At 39.2% G+C, this 23231-nt stretch overlaps 1 protein-coding gene across 7 annotated transcripts in view; it reads left to right on the top strand.

The window, feature by feature from the left end:
- TMEM38B (transmembrane protein 38B) overlaps positions 1-23231 on the top strand; it is a 67637-nt gene that overhangs the window by 3122 nt on the left and 41284 nt on the right. For 2 of the 7 annotated variants that reach the window (XM_055579224.1, XM_055579228.1), the window contains exons 2-4: positions 18005-18161; positions 20363-20426; positions 21594-21715. In XM_055579224.1, the coding sequence (XP_055435199.1) occupies positions 18005-18161; positions 20363-20426; positions 21594-21715 (343 nt within the window). Of the gene's footprint in view, positions 1-404; positions 12158-18004; positions 18162-20362; positions 20427-21593; positions 21716-23231 lie in introns of those variants that run through there. The other 5 variants (XM_055579225.1, XM_055579226.1, XM_055579221.1 and 2 more) reach the window with 3 other exon arrangements.

A 23231-nucleotide genomic window follows, 5' to 3' on the forward strand; every position in this document is an offset into this window, starting at 1 on the left:
GCCACCTCTTCTTAATATCTTTCTTTTGCTTCTGTTAGGTCCATACTGTTTCTGTCCTTTAGTGTTTCCATCTTTGCATGAAATATTCCCTTGTAAGTTTCATTGAGTTACACAAAACTGTGATCCATGTGATCATTTTGGTTAGCATGAGGGCGATGTAGAAGGACGTGCACTCATCTGCTGTGAGTATTTGGGAGTGTCTGGCAGAGGCTTGGGTTGACAGCGGCCTGCTGTGAAGTCAGAGGCACTGGCAGCAGCAGTCCTGGGAGGTGCAGCATGCTGCCATAAGTCCTTTTGGAGAAGATTGGTATTACCCCTTTAGTTTTGACTAATAGTATAGGGTTTTTTTTCATTTATTTTTTCTGTTTTCCTGGGTATCTTATTGGGCTTCCCTGGTGACTCAGCTGGTAAAGAATCTGCCTGCAATGAAGGAGACCTGGGTTCACTCCCTGGGTTGTGAAGATCCCCTGGAAAACGATGATGCTGTGAAAGTGCTGCACTCAATATGTCAGCAAATTTGGAAGACTCAGCAGTGGCCACAGGACTGGAAAAAGTCAGTTTTCATTCCAATCCCAAAGAAAGGTAATGCCAAAGAATTCTCAAACTACCACACAATTGCATTCATCTTACATGCTAGTAAAGTAATGCTCAAAATTCTGCAAGCCAGGCTTCAGCAATACGTGAACCGTGAACTTCCAGATGTTCAAGCTGGTTTTAGAAAAGACAGAGGAGCCAGAGATCAAATTGCCAACATCCACTGGATCATTGAAAAAGCAAGAGAGTTCCAGAAAAACATCTATTTCTGCTTTATTGACTATGCCAAAGCCTTTGACTGTGTGGATCACAATAAACTGTGGAAAATTCTGAAAGAGATGGGAATACCAGACCACCTGACCTGCTTCTTGAGAAACCTGTATGCAGGTCAGGAAGCAACAGTTAGAACTGGACATGGAACAACAGACTGGTTCCAAAAAGGAAAAGGAGTACATCAAGGCTGTATATTGTCACCCTGCTTATTTAACGTATATGCAGAGTACATCATGAGAAACGCTGGGCTGGAAGAAGCACAAGCTGGAATCAAGATTGCTGGGAGAAATCTCAATAACCTCAGATATGCAGATGACACCACCCTTATGGCAGAAAGTGAAGAGGAACTCAAAAACCTCTTGATGAAAGTGAAAGAGGAGAGTGAAAAAGTTGGCTTAAAGCTCAACATTCAGAAAACGAAGATCATGGCATCTGGTCCCATCACTTCATGGGAAATAGATGGGGAAACAGTGCAAACAGTGTCAGACTTTATTTTTCTGGGCTCCAAAATGACTGCAGAAGGTGATTGCAGCCATGAAATTAAAAGACACTTGCTCCTTGGAAGGAAAGTTATGACCAACCTAGATAGCATGTTGAAAAGCAGAGACATTACTTTGTCAACAAAGGTTCGTCTAATCAAGGCTATGGTTTTTCCAGTAGCCCTCTATGGACGTGAGAGTTGGACTATAAAGAAAGCTGAGCACTGCAGAATTGATGCTTTTGAACTGTAGTGTTGGAGAAGACTCTTGAGAGTCCCTTGGACTGCAAGGAGATCCAACCAGTCCATTCCAAAGGAGATCAGTCCTGGAGTGTTCATTGGTAGGACTGATGTTGAAGCTGAAACTCCAGTACTTTGGCCACCTGATGCAGAGAGCTGACTCATTTGAAAAGACCCTGATTCTGGGAAAGATTGAGGGCAGGGGAGAAGGGGATGACAGAGGATGAGATGGTTGGATGGCATCACTGACACAATGGACATGGGTTTGAGTGAACTCTGGGAGTTGGTGATGAACAGGAATGCCTGGTGTGGTGCGGTTCATGGGGTCTCAAAGAGTCGGACACGACTGAGCGACTGAACTGACCTGAACTGAACCCACTCCAGTGTTCTGGCCTGGAGAATTCCATGGACTGTATAGCCCATGAGGTTGCAAAGAGTCGGGTATTTTATTAGGAAGTTGGAAAATGCTGTTTTAGGAGCTGTTTGTTAGAAACCATTTTTGCAGAATATTTTTGTCACTAACTTTAATTTCTTATGCTTTTAATCTGTCCTCTTTTTTTCTTATTTAAATTTTCATTAAAATAAGCACATGTCTTCAATCCTGCACTGATATTGATCTGAAATTACTCAGATTGCTATTTTCTGTTAGACATCCTGAATATTTAATCTACAATGATTTTTACTTGATTTTTCAGACAAAATCTGTTATAATTTTTTTAATTCTCTGACCACTATTTTGCTAACTTCCCTCAAATCATATGTAATTCATTAAGCAGCTATTCAATTTATTAGGTACTATGTTAGATGTTGAGGATACTAGAATGAAAGATGTTCTTATATCCCTAGAAGAACTTGATTGTGCTGTTGTCATTGTCATCTTTTCCCCTTCCCCTGCTCATCCTCCCTTTCCTACTCTTTCCTTACAGTGTCACATAAGGTTGTAGTACCTTTCTTTTTTTTTTAATATTTACTTTATTTTTGGCTGCACTGGGTCTCTGTTACTGTGCGCTGACTTTCTCTAGTTGCAGAGAGTGGAGGCTACTGTCCAGTAGCAGTGTGCAGGCTTCTCCTTGCAATGGCTTCTCTTGTTTTAGAGCACAGGCTCTAGGCCTGTGGACTTCAGTAATTGTAGCACATGGGCTACATTGTGATGCACAGGCTTAGTTGCCCCACAGCATGTGAGAGCTTCCCAAACCAGGGGTCGAACCCATGTCGTTTGCATTGGCAGGTGGATTCTTAACCACTGGACCCCCAGGGAAGCCCCTACGACTGCCTTTCTTACACAATAACAATATTCATTTCTGATAACATGCAAAACATTTCAGTATCTTAATTCTAATCCTCATATATCTCTTTAGGTAGGTAGTATCGAACTCATTTTACAGATGAGGAATACTTTTATAGGAATGAAATAACTTTACTTGGCTCAGAGGTTAAAGCATCTGCCTGCATTATGGGAGACCTGGGTTCAATCCCTGGGTCAGGAATATTCCACTGGAGACAGAAATGGCAACCCACTCCAGTATTTTTGCCTGGAGAATCCTATGGATGGAGGATCCTGGTGGGCTACAGTCCATGGGGACACAAAGAGTCGGACACAACTGAGTGACTTAACTTTTCTTTCTTTCTAAGTCACATAGTTTAGTTAATTATAGAGCTAGTTCTTGGGCTCATTTCAAAGTTCTTAACTTTTCTCTAACTCTCTCTTTGCAGATTCTGGTTTCTCAACATTTAACCATTTCTCAATAAGTTGTCATTTGACATGGTTATTTTCTCCCATGGTTGTGGTGGTTTCTACATCACCAATCAGTTTCTCATTTGCTTTCAGGAATTAAATCCAGAAATAATGTTTGTCGTTGTTCCTTCACATAATCTGTGAGAGATGAAAAGATAAATAAGATAGGAATTTATCAGTTTTTAGGATTCTGGGAAGGTGGCAGCATAATTTTGCTATCTTTATGAATTCCCATGTAAAAACATGCAGAAAAGTGCAAAAATAACTGTAAAGAACAGCTTAGTGAATTTTCAGAATACGCACAACTAAGTTAAGCAACATTCAGAGAAAATAGAACATCTGTGATATCCTCAATAGAACATCCATGCCCCCTTTGTTATACCCTGCTTTATAAAGCCAGAGCAGATTCTGCCCAATGCGGGGTAGAAAAGGATGTTTCAGAAATGATAGTCCATAATTTACTTCTTTGAGTTCAGAGAATCTTACTTAAATATCTTTAATATTTTTAATCTAGAGGAAAGTTAGAATATTTAAGTGACCTGACCAAATATTAATCAAGAAGTGTTCTGTAGTAGAAAGAGTTCATAAAGTCAGAAGTCAGAAGACCAGTGTTTAGTTCAAACTCTACCACTGTCGAGGTAGCTTGGGATGAGAACTTAAAACTCAGTAGCTTATGCAGTGAGTGAGCTGGACCAGAACACCAGCTGAGCAGTGTGTCCTCCTCAGGAATCTCAGTTTTGACTCTAAAAAGCGCTTTGTCCAAGCTTCTAAGTTTTAATAATTTGAGCCTATCCTTTGTTCCCCCAGGAGTGGTAATAGCTTTCTGTATTTATACCTCTATGACACCACAGTATTTACTTTTTACCTTTTCAGATCTTTTGATTTTGTGCCCACTTCTTTATATTAAGTTCTCTTTATATTTTCTGTTTCCTGACTGGACTCTGACTGGTGCAGAAACTTAAGGGTAAGGTTTAACTTCATGCTTGCTGGTTGTCATTATGTTGTGTTAAAATAGCTAAAGTGCTGGCTACTACCTGTTTGTAGATCCAGTCAGCATAATGCCGTCAGTGTAGTGGGCAGTTGTGACGTTCTGTGGACTCTCAGTAAGATCAAAGTCTCTGTGGACTTTTTTGGAGAGCAGGAGCATTGACAGAAATCTGTGACAAGAGTGTGATAGTGTACTGTTAAACTTGCCAGGTAAAAGCAAAGTGCTTTTGGGATTCTTTGCAAATTAATATGGAGAAAAAAGCATTTCTTTACCAGGTTACAGGGATTAATACTAATTTGTTCCAGTAAAAATACTGTATTTTGAATACCAGCTGCAGTTGGAGTTACTACCTGTCTGCATTTATTTATAATTCAGTTATTTTTCAAGACCCATCTGCTTTACACATAGTCTAAACAGACAAGTTGTTAAATGGAATGTGATAGCTATCATCATCTTTCATGTTTTTTGATCATGGCACTCATCTCTAATACTGCTTTTTAAAAATATCTTGATGAGAAGGAGAAGAAACTCTAGTGGCTTCTATTTGATTGTGCGTGTGTGCTCAGTTGCTCAGTTGTGTCCTAGTCTTTGCAACTCTGTGGACTATAGCCCGCCACGCTCCTCTCTGTCCATGGAATTTTCCAGGCAAGAGTACTGGAGTGGGTTGTAATTTCTTCCTCCAAGGGATCTTCCCCAGGGATCGAACTTATGTCTCCTGCATTGATGTATACTTGAAAGTCACTTAGTCATGTCCAACTCTTTGGGACCCCATGGACTATATAGTCCATGGAATTCTCCAGGCCAGAATACTGGAGTGGGTAACCTTTCCCTTCTCCAGGGGATCGTCCCAACCCAGGGATCGAACTCAGGTCTCCTACATTGCAGGCAGATTCTTTATCAGTTGAGCCACAAGGGAAGCCCAAGAATACTGGAGTGAGTAACCTTTCCCTTCTCCAAGGGATCTTTCTGACCCAGGAATCGAACTGGGTTCTCCTGGTATGAGAAAGACCCTCCCTTCAACTCTTTTTTCTTTTCTTTTTTGGTCTAATAAAACCTTAGTTTCATTGATTTAAGACTGTTGGGGTTACAAGTACCTTTTCAGTGCTGTGATGTGTCACTCTCATCCCAGCCTTGCAGTAAGAACTCAAAAGAATTATATCTTGGGCTCAGAGAATTGAGTCAGAAGTAGCCCAAGAGTTGCATTTTCCTGGCCTCTTTTCTCTGTTGTTCTCTGATTCTTTACCAACTGAACTATCAGGGTAGTGGATTCTTTACCACTGAGCCACCAGCGAAGCCCTGTGCTTGATCATTCCTACCATAATGATTCTTACTCTATGGATTAGAGAATCAATATGGTGAGTGTGCCAGTTGCTAAGTATGTCTGTTCTAGTTACACAGTGGGGAACTGGGGGACAGGGTGAATCTGTGGATTTACTTGGCCCACTATGATTTAATCTGAAACTCCTTAAATTGTGTCACAGATAATCTGTAAACCTCTGTTGCCTACATGATTATTTTTAAATAATTTTGATGAAAAATGTACTTGAGGCATATAAGATATATTATGTTACTTTTTCTTTTTTTAAGAGATAAATCTATAAATGGGAAAGACTAGGACAGTTTAATATGCAATTTAAAAATACTGAACATCTGGCGATAAGGCTTTAAGATGGCTAGAACATTCCCCTGCTCTCTGGAAGTCACATCAACTACCAGCAAGCTTAATGATGTTTGAAAATAGCTACAGTGCAACTAATTCTTAAAAATAGAGATATATTAGACTGAGTATTTTACTGGAGTAAAATTAGACTGAGAATATCAAAATAAAGAAATCATGTGTGCAGTACATTAAAAAATGTCCTTCTAAGCTTTGTTTTAACCGAGTTAATAAAACTGTTTTAAACATAGTCTAATAATTCATTTGGCCACAGAATGGGATTATTTTGTGGGTGTGATTTTAAGTGAATTTAACAGAATAAAATGTGACTTTATTTCTCAGCTTTCATTTCATAATGAAACTATTTTGATGTTAAAGTCCTTTGGTGGTTGTATGTTTAAATGTCTTATACTTTGAATTAGATTCAGGTTTCAGCGTGACAAATTTTGCTAAGAGTTTGGGGGAAATAATTCTACTGATAATGTATCACAAACATCTTAAGGTAGGACAGAATTTTTTTTTCTCTTTTGAATGTCAGTATGTTAAAAATAATGTGTCTAACATAGCTTATTTCTTAGCTAAAAGGATACACCTTTGTTAAAAACTGAGGAGAAATTAGCGATATAGTAACATTTTTTCTCCTAAAAATTATTTATATGCCCTAAAGATACACAGCTGTTTCTTTTTTTTCCTGTATTTTCTTTTTCTTTGTAAGCTAAATTTTGAAAGCATTATATTTTTATTTTGGCCATGTCATGTGGCATGCAGGATCCCCTGACCATTGATCAAATCTGCACCCCCTGCAGTAGAAGCACAGTGTTAGCCACTGGACCACCAGGAAAGTCCTTGTATTTTCATAGTTTAAGTTCACATTAAACTAACTCTGGTGCCAGTAGGGTATATACAAAGGAACATAATACCCAAATACTTTATTGTGAGATTGTCTCATGGTGAAAAATGTATTACCACAATGTTTGTACTGAAGAAAGATTTAAAGAAAAACCTGTTTGAGTTAGAGAAATTTTTCTGGCTGACATAATTTTGAAAATTAGGCATAAAAGACTGGTATGAGAAAGACCCTCCCTTCAACTCTTTTTTCTTTTCTTTTTTGGTCTAATAAAACCTTAGTTTCATTGATTTAAGACCGTTGGGGTTACAAGTACCTTTTCAGTGCCGTGATGTGTCACTCTCATCCCAGCCTTGCAGTAAGAACTCAAAAGAATTATATCTTGGGCTCAGAGAATTAAGTCAGAAGCAGCCCAGGAGTTGCATTTTCCTGGCCGCTTTTCTCTGTTGTCAGTAATCAACCCATCAGCACTTAAATCAACACGGTGTTGGACGTGTACTGGGTAGTATATATGTGTTTTTATGCATATTCTCTCATTTTAAATTCTTATAAGTTATGTATTATTTTCACTTTATGAAACTTGAAGTTTAAGCAAAGACAGGTTAAAGGTCTTACAAAGAGTCACAGAACTGGTACATAATTACAGCTGTCTCTCTTTGTGACTTATGATAAAACTAAGGGACACTAATGGTAGTAAAATTGTCATACTTATATTTTTGAAATATTGCATATACATTTTTCTGTAGTACAGTAAACATTTATAGAGCATCTACTTTATACAAAGTTTCATAAGTGTCTCAAGGGGTAAGAGTCTTACAGTGGAATTAACATTTGTGAACAAATCTAGAAAATGATATGTTTCAGCAGGAAAGGATAAAATACTGGTAAGATGAGGGAAAAGGAAAGTTATTTTGACAGACTAAACTGGAAATGAATATTACATGAGTAAATAATTTATGTGAAAGCATCAAATATAGTTAACTTGATTTGGATTGTTTTAATAGTCAAAGGAAAATGTTCTGGATCTCTTTGAATTTGTCTCCAGTGGTCCCCTAACCATTTTGGCACCAGGAACTGGTTTCATGGAAGACAATTTTTCCTTGGATTGGGGTGCAGGGGGATGGTTTCCAGATGATTCAAGCAAATTGCATTTACTGTGCACTTTTTTCTATTATTTCTTATTTAGCTCCACCTCAGATCTCAGACATTAATTAGATCCTGAAGGTTGGAGACCTCTGGTCTAAGCCAAATTGTTAGTGTCAAATGGATTATAGTAATGGGGATAGAGACATATTTCCTAATAGTATATTTACCAAAAGTAATCATTTATTTTGGAATGTGCCTTCATAGTACTGTGCAGTGATGGACCCATTGTATTAATAGCTCTCATCAGTTAAGAGCTCCCATTTCCAGAATGTGTCTGCAGAGCTAATCTGGGTATATCTGAGAGAGGAAGACACACACAAGGCAAGGTTGAGGGAGAAGAAGGTCTTGAGGGGGAGAAGGAGTGTATATGTGTAAATAAGCATAGGAAAAAAGACTCGAAGTTGTCACTATAGAAAATGAGTATGATTAAAGAGTAGAAGTAGAGAAGAAAGGGTAATTTTATTTCTGTTTACTTCCATAGTATCTCTCTTCCCAAGTGACGCTAGTAGTAAAGAACCTGCCTGCCAATGCAGGAGTTGTAAGAGACTTGGGCTCAATCCCTGGGTTGGGAGGATCCCTTGCAGTAAGAAATGGCAACCCACTCCAATATTCTTGCCTGGAGAATCCCATGGACAGAGGAGTCTGGCAGGCTGTGGTCCATGGAGTCACAAAGAGTCAGACATGACTGAAGAGACTTAGCACACACTTCTATGATAGTGATAGCTAATACTTGTTGCTTACTATCTGCTAGGTCCCCATTCTAAGTTTTTAAAATGTACTCACTCATAGTCAGTACATGGGGAAACAGTGGAAACAGTGAGAGACTTTATTTTGGGGGGCTCCAAAATCACTGCAGATGGTAACTGCAGCCATGAAATTAAAAGATGCTTACTCCTTGGAAGAAAAGTTGTGACCAACCTAGACAGCATATTAAAAGGCAGAGACATTACTTTGCCAACAAAGGTCTGTCTAGTCAAAGCTATGGGTTTTCCAGTAGTCATGTATGTGAGAGTTGGACTATAAAGAAACCTGAGCGCTGAAGAATTGATGCTTTTGAACTGTGGTGTTGGAGAAGACTCTTGAGAGTTCGTTGGACTGCAAGGAGATCCAGCCAGTCCATCCTAAAGGAAATCAGTCCTGAATATTCATTGGAAGGACTGATATTGAAGCTGAAGCTCCAATAATGTGGCCACCTGATGTGAAGAATCGACTCATTAGAAAAGACCTTGATGCTGGGAAAGACTGAGGGCAGGAGGAGAAGGGGACGACAGAGGATGAGATGGTTGGATGGCATCATCGACTCAATGGACCTGAGTTAAGTAAACTCTAGGAGTTGATGATGGACAGGGAGGTCTGGTGTGCTGCAGTTTACGGGGTTGCAAAGAGCTGGACACGACTTAGCGACTGAAAAATAACTAGTCAAAAGCAAAAACTATAGACACTAAGATGCTGAAGTTCAGTTCTGGCTCCATCTCTTCATTCTTTCTGTAATTATTTCTCCACTGATTTCCAGTAGCAATTGGGCATCTACCTACCTGGGGAGTTTACCATTCAGTGTTGTATCTTTTTGCCTTTTCATACTGTTCATGGAGTTTTCAAGTCAAGAATACTGAAGTGGTTTGCCATTCTCTTCTCCAGTGGACCACATTTTGTCAGAACTCTCCACCATGACCCGTCCATCTTGGGTGGCCCTACATGGCATGGCTCATAATTTCATTGAGTTAGACAAGGCTGTGGTCCATGTGATCAGATTGGTTAGTTTCCTTTGATTGTGGTTTTCAGTCTGTCTGCCCTCTGATGGAGAAGGATAAGAGGCTTATGGAAGCTTCCTGATGGGAGAGACTGAGTGGGAAATTGGGTCTTATTCTGATGAGTGGGGCCATGTTCAGTAAATCTTGAATCCAATTTTCTGTTGATGGGTGTGGCTATGTTCCCTCCCTGTTATTTACCTGGGGCCAAACTATGGTGGGGCCAAGCCTATGCCCCAACCAGTAATGCTGAAGAAGCTGAAGTTGAACAGTTCTATGAAGACATACAAGACCTTTTAGAACTAACACCCAAAAAAGATGTCCTTTTCATGATAGGAGACTGGAATGCAAAAGTAGGAAGTCAAGAAACACCTGGAGTACAGGCAAATTTGACTTTGGAGTACGGAATGAAGCAGGGCAAAGGCTAATAAGAGTTTTGCCAAGAGAACGCACTGGTCATAGCAAACACCCTCTTCCAACAGCACAAGAGAAGACTCTACACATGGACATCACCAGATAGTCAACACCAAAATCAGATTGATTATATTCTTTGCAGCCAAAGATGGAGAAGCTCTGTACAGTCAGCAAAAACAAGACTGGGAGCTGACTGTGGCTCAGATCATGAACTCCTTATTGCCAAATTTAGACTTAAATTGAAGAATGTAGGGAGAACCACTACACCATTCAGGTATGACCTAAATCAAATCCCTTATGATTATACAGTGGAAGCAAGAAATAGATTTAAGGGACTAGATCTGATAGACAGAGTACCTGATGAACTATGGACGGAAGTTCGTGACATTGTACAGGAGACAGATCAAGACCATCCCCAAGAAAAAGAAATGCAAAAAAGCAAAATGGCTGCCTGGGGAGGCCTTACAAATAGCTGTGAAAAGAAGAGAAGTGAAAAGCAAAGGAGAGAAAGATACAAGCATATGAATGCAGAGTTCCAAAGAATAGCAAGGAGAGATAAGAAAGCCTCAGCGATCAATGCAAAGAAATAGAGGAAAGCAACAGAATGGGAAAGACTAGAGATCTCTTCAAGAAAATTAGAGATACCAAGGGAACATTTCCTGCAAAGATGGGCTCGATAAAGGACAGAAATGGTATGGATCTAACAGAAGCAGTAGATATTAAGAAGAGGTGGCAAGAATACACAGAGGAACGGTACAAAAAATATCTTCACGACCCAGATAATCATGATGGTGTGACCACTCACCTAGAGCCAGACATCCTGGAATGTGAAGTCAAGTGGGCCTTAGAAAGCATCACTACGAACAAAGCTAGTGGAGGTGATGGAATTCCAGTTGAGCTATTTCAAATCCTGAAAGATGATGCTGTGAAAGTGCTGCACTCAATATGCCAGCAAATTTGGAAAACTGAGCAGTGGCCACAGGACTGGAAAAGGTCAGTTTTCATTCCAATCCCTAAGAAAGGCAATGCCACAGAATGCTCAAACTACTGCACAGTTGCACTCATGCTACTAACGTAATGCTCAAAATGCCAAGCCAGGCTTCAGCAATACGTGAACTGTGAACTTCCAGATGTTCAAGCTGGTTTTAGAAAAAACAGAGGAACCAGAGATCAAATTGCCAACATCCACTGGATCATTGAAAAAGCAAGAGAGTTCCAGAAAAACATCTATTTCTGCTTTATTGACTATGCCAAAGCCTTTGACTGTGTTCAGTTCAGTCGCTCAGTTGTGTCTGACTCTTTGCGACCCCATGAATCACAGCACGCCAGGCCTCCCTGTCCATCACCAACTCCCGGAGTTCACTCAGACTCATGTCCATCGAGTCAGTGATGCCATCCAGCCATCTCATCCTCTGTCATCCCCTTCTCCTCCTGCCCCCAATCCCTCCCAGCATCAGAGTCTTTTCCAATGAGTCAACTCTTCTCATGAGGTGGCCAAAGTACTGGAGTTTCAGCGTTAGCATCATTCCTTCCAAAGAAATCCCAGGGCTGATCTCCTTCAGAATGGACTGGTTGGACCTCCTTGCAGTCCAAGGGACTCTCAAGAGTCTTCTCCAACACCACAGTTCAAAAGCATCAATTCTTTGGCGCTCAGCCTTCTTCATAGTCCAACTCTCACATCCATACATGACCACAGGAAAAACCATAGCCTTGACTAGATGGACCTTTGTTGGCAAAGTTAATGTCTCTGCTTTTGAATATGCTATCTAGTTGGTCATGACTTTCCTTCCAAGGAGTAAGCGTCTTTTACTTTCATGGCTGCAGTCACCATCTGCAGTGATTTTGGAGCCCCCAAAAATAAAAGTCTAGACTTGGATTACTGTGATATTGAATGGTTTGCCTTGGAAATGAACAGAGATCATTCTGTTGTTTTTGAGATTGCATCCATGTACTGCATTACGGACTCTTTTGTTGACCATGATGGCTTACTCCATTTCTTCTGAGGGATTTCTGTCCGCAGTAGTAGATATAATGGTCATCTGAGTTAAATAGACAGCAAAAGAGACACTGATGTATAGAACAGTCTTATGGACTCTGTGAGAGAGGGAGAGGGTGGGAAGATTTGGGAGAATGGCATTGAAACATGTAAAATATCATGTATGAAATGAGTTGCCAGTCCAGATTCGATGCACGATACTGGATGCTTGGGGCTGGTGCACTGGGACGACCCAGAGGGATAGAATGGGGAGGGAAGAGGGAGGAGGGTTCAGGATGAGGAACACATGTATACCTGTGGTGGATTCATTTTGATATTTGGCAAAACTAATACAATTATGTAAAGTTTAAAAATAAAATTAAAATAAATAAATAAAAAAAAGTCTTTCTACTTAAAAAAAAAAAAAATTCACCCATTCCAGTCCATTTGAGTTTGCTGATATCTAGAATGTCGACATTCACTCTTGCCATCTCTTGTTTGACCACTTCTAATTTGCCTTGATTCATGGACATTCCAGGTTCCTATGCAATATTGCTCTTTACAGCATCTGACCTTGCTTCTATCACCAGTCACATCCACAGCTGGGTATTGTTTTTGCTTTGGCTCCATCCCTTCATTCTTTCTGGAGTTATTTCTCCACTGATCTCCAGTAGCATATTGGGCACCTACTGACCTGGGGAGTTCCTCTTTCAGTATCCTGTCATTTTGCCTTTTCATACTGTTCATGGGGTTCTCAAGGCAAGAATACTGAAGTGGTTTGCCATTCCCTTCTCCAGTAGACCACATTCTGTCAGATCTGTCCACCATGACGCGCCTGTCTTGGGTTGCCCCATGGGCTTGGCTTAGTTTCACTGAGTTAGACAAGGCTGTGGTCCTAGTGTGATTAGATTGACTAGTTTCCTCTGAGTATGGTTTCAGTGTGTCTGCCCTCTGATGCCCTCTTGCAACACCCACCATCTTACTTTGGTTTCTCTTACCTTGGGCGTGGAGTATCTCTTCACAGCTGCTCCAGCAAAGTGTAGCCGCTACTCCTTACCTTGGATGAGGGGTATCTCCTCACCGCCGCCCTTCTTGACCTTCAACGTGAGGATCCCAATAAACTTTGGAAAACTCAGAAAGTGATGGGAATACCAGACCACGTGACCTGCCACTTGAGAAACCTATATGCAGGTCAGGAAGCAACAGTTAAAACTAGACATGGAACAACAGACTGGTTCCAAATAGGAAAAGGAGTACATCAAGGCTGTATATTGTCACCCTGCTTATTTAACTTATATGCAGAGTACATCATGAGAAACGCTGGACTGGAAGAAACACAAGCTGGAATCAAGATTGCTGGGAGAAATATCAATGACCTCAGATATGGAGATGACACCACCCTTATGGCAGAAAGTGAAGAAGAACTAAAAAGCCTCTTGATGAAAGTGAAAGTGGAGAGTGAAAAAGTTGGCTTAATGCTCAACATTCAGAAAACGAAGATCATGGCATCTGGTCCCATCACTTCATGGCAAATAAATGGGGAAACAGAAGGAACAGTGTCAGACTTTATTTTTCTGGTCTCCAGAATCACTGCAGATGGTGACTGCAGCCATGAAATTAAAAGATTCTTACTCCTTGGAAAGAAAGTTATGACCAACCTAGATAGCATATTGAAAAGCAGAGACATTACTTTGCCAACAAAGGTCCATCTAGTCAAGGCTATGGTTTCTCCAATAGTCATGTATGGATGTGAGAGTTGGACTGTGAAGAAAGCTGAGCACCGAAGAATTGATGCTTTTGATCTGTGGTGTTGAAGACTCTTGAGGGTCCCTTGGACTGCAAGGAGATCAGTCCTGGGTGTTCATTGGAAGGACTGATGCTAAAGCTGAAACTCCAGTACTTTGGCCATCTCATGTGAAGAGTTGACTCATTGGAAAAGACTCTGATGTTGGGAGGGAATGGGGGCAGGAGGAGAAGGGGACGACAGAGGATGAGATGGCTGGATGGCATCACCGACTCAATGGACATGAGTTTGAGTAAACTCCGGGTGTTGGTGATGGACAGGGAGGCCTGGCGTGCTGTGGTTCATGGGGTCGCAAAGAGTTGGACACGACTGAGCGACTGAACTGAAACTATGGTGGAAGTAATGAGGATAATGGTGACCTCTTTCAAAAGGTCCCATGCATGCACTGCTACACTTGTGCCCTCAGCCCTGCAGCAGGCCGCAACCGACCCATGCCTCTGCCGGAGACTCCTGGACACTTATAGGCAAATCTGGGTCAGTCTGTTGTGGGGCCACTGATTCTTTCTCCTGGGTCCTGGTGCACACGAGGTTTTGTTTGTGCCCACCAAGAGTTTATTTCCCAGTCCTGTGTAAGTTTTGGCGGCTCTATGGTGGTGTTAATGGCGACCTCCTCCAAGAGGGCTTATGCCTACCCAGGTCTGTTGTACTCAGAGCCCCTGCCCCTGTGGCAGTCCACTGCTGACTCGTACCTCCACAGGAGACACTCACAGTTCTCTCTCAGGCTTTATGGGGACTCTGGAATTTGCCTTATTGGTTAAAAAATATTTTATCCTAGTATTTTGTTATATAGAGGTTAAAAAAATTTTTTTAACAAGTTGTCTTTTTATGACTGTGCTGGGTCTTCCTTGATGGGGGTGGGTTTTCTGGCATTGCAGTGAGTGGGGGCTATTCTCTAGGTGTGGTGCACGAGCTTCTCATTGAGGTGGCTGTGCTTTTTGCAGAGCATGGGCTCTGGGTCTCATCGGCTCAGTAGTTGTGGTGCACAGGCTTAGTTGCCCTGTGACGTGGAATCTTTGTGGACCAGGGATTGAACCCATGTCCCGTGCATTGGCGGGTAGAGTCTTAACCACTGGACCACCAGGTCACTGGACCACCAGGAAGTTCAGAAGTTTTAAATTTTGATGGTGTCAAACTTATAAATCTTTTTCTTCATGGCTTCCCCCCCCCCCCCGTTCTTAGATTACTAGATTAAAAAAAAATGAATGTTAAAATTTTTATCAAGTGATTTTTTAATGTCTGTCTAAAGGCATCATCATGTTAATTTGTTAGTATAGTGAATGATTTTAATGAATTTGTGTTAAACCTTCCTTAAATTCTTTGGATAAAAATCTACCTGGTTATGATTTGTGATCCTTTTGAAAAACTACTAATTTTAATTTGTTATGGATATATTTGTGTACTGTATACGTTAAAATTATAGTGTGCCTTACAGTGTCTTCTTTTTTTTCTTCCCTCCTGCTTTTCCCTCCTCCCTTTTTCCTGACCCCCATCCTCCTTCCTCTCTCAGTCTCTCTTCTTTATTTTTCTTTACAGTTTTTTTTATGTTGGAGTTATGTTGTTTCACAGAATATATTAAGTTTTTCTAAACTCTATAATGGATATATAATATAAAAATGAGTAATAAGAAATTATTTGGTATTTGTCCATTAGTTTATCTGGGTCTAACACCTTTCCTAGGATAGATCTTGGACTACCCTGTAATTTTTTTTCATAGTTATTTGTGTGTTCAAGTTTCTACCTATTCTTAAGGGGATTTTGCAATATATAGTTTTTTAGGAAAATTGTCCATTTCAATTTCCATTTCAACTATATGTTCACCTTTATTAGATTAAATGTTTTCTTATAATAAAAAAAATCTCAAATTATTTCCATTTTTTGCTTCTAATATTATACATTATTTTCATTCCTTCCCCTCTCCACACCCATTTTTCAGACTTACTGAACAATATTCTGTTTTATTTGTCTTTTCCAAGAAAAGCTTTGGGTTGGCTTTATTGCTTGCCTGTCTGTAGCATCTATTTAATTTCTATTTTCTTTTATTTTTTTTTTATTTTTTAAATTTTATTTTATTTTTAAACTTTACATAATTGTATTAGTTTTTCATTTTTATAATTTGCTTTTATTTTTCTGTCTGGGTAAAAAAAAATTTTTGTATTGTTTCCTGTAATAATTTTGCTTATAGAAAGTTGCTGGACTAGGTCAAGGAACTCCCATGTACTTTACCCAGAATCACCAACTGACATTTAGCCCCATTTATTTAATTTTTCTCCCAGCTTTATTGACCTATAATTGACAAAATTATATATATTTAAAGTGTACAATGTGATGATTTGATATACATAGTACATTGTGTGGAGAAGGCAATGGCACCCCACTCCAGTACTCTTGCCTGGAAAATCCCATGGACGGAGGAGCCTGGTGGGCTGCAGTCCATGGGGTCGCTAAGAGTCGGGCACGACTGAGCGACTTCACTTTCACTTTTCACTTTCCTGCATTGGAGAAGGAAATGGCAACCCACTCCAGTGTTCTTGCCTGGAGAATCCCAGGGACGGGGTAGCCTGGTGGGCTGCCGTCTATGGGGTCGCACAGAGTCGGACACGACTGATGCGACTTAGCAGCAGCAGCACATTGTGAAGTACCACAATGAAGTGATTAACACGTTTATCATCTCACATAGTTACCTTTTGAGTGTGTGTATGTGTGTGTGTGGTGACAACACTTAAAATCTACTCTTTTAGCAAATTTCAAGGATATAATATAGTATTATATAGTATTATTAACTACAGTCATTATGCTGTATATTAGATCCCAAAACTTATTCATGTATGATTAAAAGTTTGTACCTTACCATTTCTCTGAATGTTTTTATCTCTGTAGAGTATTTTTGCAGAACCACTTGAGTGTAAATTGGAGCATTTTGCCCAGTTACTTTTGACTGCTTAAGTGTGTTGATTTTAAGAGTCACAATACAGTTACCAAAATCAGGAAGTTTTAACAGTGATACAATACTATTATTAAAGCCACAGTCCATGTTTAAATTTTATCAATTTGTTGTCCATAAAGTTCTTTTATAAATGTTCTTTCTCATTCTGAAATATGATCTAGGGAAATGAATTGCATTGCATTTGGTTGTCTCTTTAATGTCATTTAATCTGAAACATTTAATCAGCCTTTTTCGTGTGTGTTCTTAGACCTTTATGTTGTTAAAATATAGGCCAAGTGTTTGTTAGTTTTTTTTTTTTTTTTTTTTTAGAATAGCCCTCAATTTGAGTTTGTATAATTAAACTAGTTGAGGTTATACATTTTTGGTATAGTAGAAATACTACAGTAGCAATGATGTGTCCTTAGTGCATAGTATCAGAGATCACTTGAAATTGTCTGTTTATAGTGATGTCTGCAAGGTTTGCCCAGTCTAAAGTTACTGTTTCTCTCTGTAATAAATAATCTGTTAGGAGACATTTGAGATGGTGTAAATACCTATTTCTCATCAGCCTTTCACCTCTGAGTTTATTTTGTCATTCTGTTTCAAGTCTGTCATATTGAAACTTTAGTTTTCCAGCTTTATTTTCTAAAGTACTTAAGATTATAAATTTTTCTTAATATATCACTTGGACATATTAACTGACGTACTTACAGTAGGTTTGGAAATGAAAGGAGACAGTAGATGGGGAGATTGTCTATATAATAATGTCCTACTAGGAAACTGGCAATAAGATCCTGAAGTGAAGTTGCTCAGTCATGTCCGACTGTTTGCGACCCCATGGACTGTAGCCTACCAGGCTCCTCCGTCCATGGGATTTTCCAGGAAAGAGTACTGGAGTGGGTTGCCATTGCCTTCTCCAGGAGATCTTCCTGACCCAGGGATTGAACCTGGGTCTCCCTCATTGTAGGCAGTCACTTTACCATCTGAGCCACCAGGTAAGTCCAATAAGATCCTAAAGAGGGTATTTTAAAGATTCCCCACGTCACCCATGTCTTAACAAAAGTTTCCAGTGTTGATTTAAATAACAGGAGATACAGTTTATGATGATCATGATTGTCATACTTACGAGTAATAGTAAGTTCTAGAAAATTATGAAATTAAGAAGTGTGTTTCTTTAGTGCCACTGGTACCTCAGGACTTGTTTAGTGTACAGTATCTCAAACATTTACTTTATCATTTCAGGAGCTGCAGCGCTGGCATGGAAAAATCCTCTGTCAAGCTGGTTTACTGCTATGCTCCACTGCTTTGGTGGAGGAATTTTATCCTGTGTACTGCTTGCAGAGCCTCCACTTAGGTTTCTTGCAAACAACACTAATATATTACTGGCATCTTCAATCTGGTAAGCTGTCATTGTGGTGAACTATTTAAAAAATTGTTCTGTAAATTGTTAGTAAATGGTATTTTTTTCTTTAAAAAATATTTTATGTTCTTAGAAATTAATACATTTGCAAGGGAAGGCACCCAAATTATGCCAAAGGTTTTAAATGCAAAGTATATCTCTTTCTCACCCTTCTCCCCTCTTCTCTCTCAGAGGTAGGTATTGTTACCATTTTCTTATGTCTCTTTAGTGGAAGCATTTCAAGTATGAAAGGACATCAAATATTTGACCCCCAAAAGTTGATCTTGTGAACCTAACCTATGCTCATAGTTATACAACTTAATAATCAAGAGTGTGACCAACTACACAAAAAGTCCAAGTGATTATGATATTTCTGTTAATTGTTCTTGTCATACTCTGATTTTTCAGAGCCTTATGAAATTTAACATTACTTTTGTTTTGAAGTGAAGAAAAAAACGTTAATAGGAATTGCTTTGGATTCTTGCAAATTAAACTTCAGTTATCTTTAAGAGGAGTGATCTTCCAAGTTAAAAAAAAGTATAGTACCAATCAGAGAGCCTTGTCAAACCTAAAGCAGAAACTTTTGATTAAAAATCAAATCAATGAAATATGTAACATTAGGAACATTTGAAGTCAATTTTTATTGTGATAAATTTTTTTTAATTTTTAAAAACTTATTTATTTTGCTGAGTTGGGTCTTAGTTGCAGCATGAGAGATCTTCATTGCATCTTGTGGGAGCTTTTTATTGTGGCACATGGATTCTCTAGTTGTGGCAGTTGGCCTTCTGTAATTTTGACACAGGGGCTTCAGTTACTCCATGGCTTGTGGGATCTTAGTTCCCTGACCAGGGATAGAACTACCTCCCCTGTATTGCAAGGCAGATTTTTAACCACTGGACCACCGGGGAAGTCCCTATTGTGGTAATTTTAAATATGTGCTCAGTTGCTAAGTGATGCCTGACTCTTTGCGACCCCATGGACTGTAGCCCACTAGTCTCAGACTTTGTCCATGGGATTTCCTAGGCTAGAATACCGGAGTGGATTGCCATTTCCTTCTCCATTTAAATATGTAACCAGTTATAAAAGGGGATATTATAAATAGTGGTAGCAATGGAAAAAATAGTGGGAACGTGTAGCCATAGAAACTGTTTGGAGTAGAACAGTAAGTTTGATAGCAAATACATATTGAGCTGTTACCATGTGTCAGCTAAAATTCTTTATATTCATTGTCATATCACAAGGGTCTAATGAAGTAGCTCCTATTATTTCCATTTGAAAAATAAGAAAACTGAGGCAAAGAGAAACTTTGCTGTTACTTTCATGTTTAGTAAGTGATTGAGCTAGGATCAAAACCAGGAAGCTTGCCTATAGAGCCCTGACACTTAACAACCACTGTCTCTCATTTATTTGCTTAACTATTTCTTAAAGTATAATCCTCCAGTTACTGTGTGTTTTAAAACACTTTCTCAAGGACTTTTATTTCTATAGCTATGTTTTAAAAGGATATTAACACTTTGGGGAATTTTTTTTTTTAATGTGTCTCGATGCTGAAACTATATGAAAGTAGGATATCCAGACTCTGACACTTTTCATCACTTTCACTTCTACTCCTGTATACTAACTACCCCTATTGCCTGGACAGTTGCTGTAGCTTCCTAAGTGGTCTAGCTGCTTCTTCCATTATCCCCCCCTGAGTCTTGTCTTTATTTTTGCTGCTGTTTATTAGTTGCTGTCGTATCCAGCTCTTTTCAACATAGTAGATAAAAGTGATTATTTAAAAATAATGTATTAGAACATATTACTTCTATGATCAGTATTTTCTTATCTTATTAAGAGGAAAATTCAAAACTCTTAGCGTACCCTGTAAGACTGTAAAATCTTCCTTTCCACTCTGTGTTGTAATGTCTTTCTAGTCTATTCTTGCTCAGTCTGTTCTAGTCACTTCGGCTTTGCCATTTTTTTTGAGCACAAAGATATTGCTCTATCTCAGTGCCCTTGTGCTTGCTCTCTTTTCTCTGCGATGTTTTTTTCCCAGGAGGCTCGTATTTTCTTTTTTTGGAGAGGTCTTCTCTAAAAAACATACCTCCTCTCCCGTGACTATCTCATCATACTTCTTTTTTTTCCTTCCTAGATTTATTACTGTCTGATATGTTATCTGTTTATTTCTTTTTATGATGGTTTGTCTCACTCCACTGGAATAGCAGCCTATCAGAGCAGGGACTTTGTTTTGTTGATTGTGTGCCAAGTACTACTGTTCCAGGCTCAGTAAGTACATTGCTAAAGGAATGGACTGCTTGTGTTACATGGGAGTTCTGTAATTGAGTGGCAAGAAATGACAGATCTTGATTAGTGGTTCATTAAATGAAATAAAATTGCTTGTCTATAAATATATACTTTCTTGGCTGAAATTATGTTAGAAATGGAAAATAAATGTATTTTTTGTAGTTAACTAATAGTATAGTATTTAGTTGTTAACTTGAAATCTTTTATTATTCCCATTTAATATAAGAGGAAATTGATGCTTGATATATTGATAAATGACAGGGTCTCAATTTCAAATTAGCATAATCTTAACCAAGAAGAACTTTCATTATAAACAATATGTGTTTTTTAATTTAAAAGTTTCAGTTAATATTGAGTAGGTGCAAAGGAATATTTATAATATATGCAGAGGACAAAGAATAATGACACAATAAAAACTTTTATATCCATTATTTACATTAAAAAAATATTCAGTTCAGTTCAGTTGCTCAGTCATGTCTGACTCTTTGTGACCCCATGAACTGCAGCATGCCAGGCCTCCCTGACCATCTGGAGTTTACTCAAACTCATATCCATTGAGTCGGTGATGCCATCCAATCATCTCATCCTCTGTTGTCTTATAAAAATATTTTATTAAAAGTAAAAATTCAGAAATCCAAGTATATCACCCAATGAATTATTGCTGTGTATATCCTTGAAACCATGACCCAAGTCAAGAAATAAAGAACTTTGTCATCTGTCCCAGAAGTTCCTTCTGGGTGTCACAGTCCAATCACTACTCCCTTTCCACCATAAATAAAAAAAGAAGAAAAGACTGACTATTTCCATTTTGAAATTCTCAGTTAGTTATCAGACGAAAAGTCATTAAGAGTGCTAACGTCAGCAAAAAAAAAAGCTTATCAGACATTTTGGGTCTCTCCTGGTCTTGCTAAATAAAGGGATCTAACCTGAATTTGATTTGGATTCTTTCTTCCAGAAGAAAGTACAAGATGAATCTTATATTAACTAGCAAGGAAGCTAATCAGTCTCAAGAGCCAATCTGAAGAAATTCCCCCTGGTCAATGAAGGGACAGTTTGAGGTTTAATAATAAAATTGCAGTTTATTGAAACCCATAAAATATGCTTAATCCATGAGCTCATACTTACTTAAAATTTCTTTTTAAATAACAGGAACAAAAAGAACTGGAAACTTTTGGAGAACAGCAGGGGACGAGTTCATATCCTGAAAACTGTAAACAAAGAGCAAGAATCAAGTATATATCCTTCCTTTCCTATATGAAGTATACAACTAGGTAACCAAATAATAGATGATAGCACACCATTATCCTGACTTTTATGTTTTACTTTTATGTTATGTTTCTTTGCATACAAAATTTTATCATCCAGATGTTCATTCCAAGACACTATAATTTAGTTACTCATTAAAAATTTTAATGTCTCTTAAGTCTGTTTGATTTTATCAGTTTTCCTTCCATTCCGTTTTTCCTTATAGTTATCTCATGAAGAACCAGAGCTATTTGAAATGTAGACTTTTCTATACTAGTGAGTTTGCTGATTGCATACTCATGGTGCAGATCATTATATTCTTCTATTCTCTGTGTTTCCTGATAATTGGCAGATTGATCCAGAATCCAGAGTGGATTCATATTCAGTTCAGTTCAGTTCAGTTACTCAGTCGTGTCCGACTCTTTGCGACCCCATGAACCGCAGGATGCCAGACATCCCTGTCCATCACCAACTCCTGGAGTCCACGCAAACCTATGTCCATTGTGTCGGTGATGCCATCCAAACATCTCATCCTCTGTCGTCCCCTTCTCCTCAGTTCAGTTCAGTTCAGTTGCTCAGTCGTGTCCGACTCTTTGCGACCCTGTGAATCGCAGCACACCAGGCCTCCCTGTCCATCACCAACTCCCGGAGTTCACTCAGACTCATGTCCATTGAGTCAGTGATGCCATCCAGCCATCTCATCCTCTGTTGTCCCCTTCTCCTCCTGCCCCCAATTCCTACCAGCATCAGAGTCTTTTCCAATGAGTCAACTCTTCTCATGAGGTGGCCAAAATATTGGAGTTTCAGCTTTATCATCATTCCTTCCAAAGAACACGCAGGACTGATCGCCTTTAGAATGGACTGGTTGGATCTCCTTGCAGTCCAAGGGACTCTCAAGAGTCTTCTCCAACACCACAGATCAAAAGCATCGATTCTTCGGCGCTCAGCCTTCTTCACAGTCCAATTCTCACATCCATACATGACCACAGGAAAAACCATAGCCTTGACTAGATGGACCTTTGTTGGCAAAGTAATGTCTCTGCTTTTCAATATGCTGTCTAGGTTGGTCATAACTTTCCTTCCAAGGAGTAAGCGTCTTTTAATTTCATGGCTGCAGTCACCATCTGCAGTGATTTTGGAGCCCCAAAAAATAAAGTCTGACACTGTTTCCACTGTTTCCCCATCTATTTGCCATGAAGTGATGGGACCAAATGCCATGATCTTCGTTTTCTGAATGTTGAGTTTTAAACCAACTTTTTCACTCTCCTCTTTCACTTTCATCAAGAGGCTTTTTAGTTCCTCTTCACTTTCTGCCATAAGGGTGGTGTTACCTGCATATCTGAGGTTATTGATATTTCTTCCAGCAATCTTGATTCCAGCTTGTGCTTCTTTCAGCCCAGCGTTTCTCATGATGTTCTCTGAATATAAGTTAAATAAGCAGGGTGACAATATACAGCCTTGATGTACTCCTTTTCCTATTTGGAACCAGTCTGTTGTTCCATGTCCAGTTCTAACTGTTGCTTCCTGACCTGCGTACAAATG

This window comes from Bubalus kerabau, chromosome 4, assembly GCF_029407905.1.
Source record: "Bubalus kerabau isolate K-KA32 ecotype Philippines breed swamp buffalo chromosome 4, PCC_UOA_SB_1v2, whole genome shotgun sequence".
In the NCBI taxonomy this organism is placed as follows: domain Eukaryota; kingdom Metazoa; phylum Chordata; class Mammalia; order Artiodactyla; family Bovidae; genus Bubalus; species Bubalus kerabau.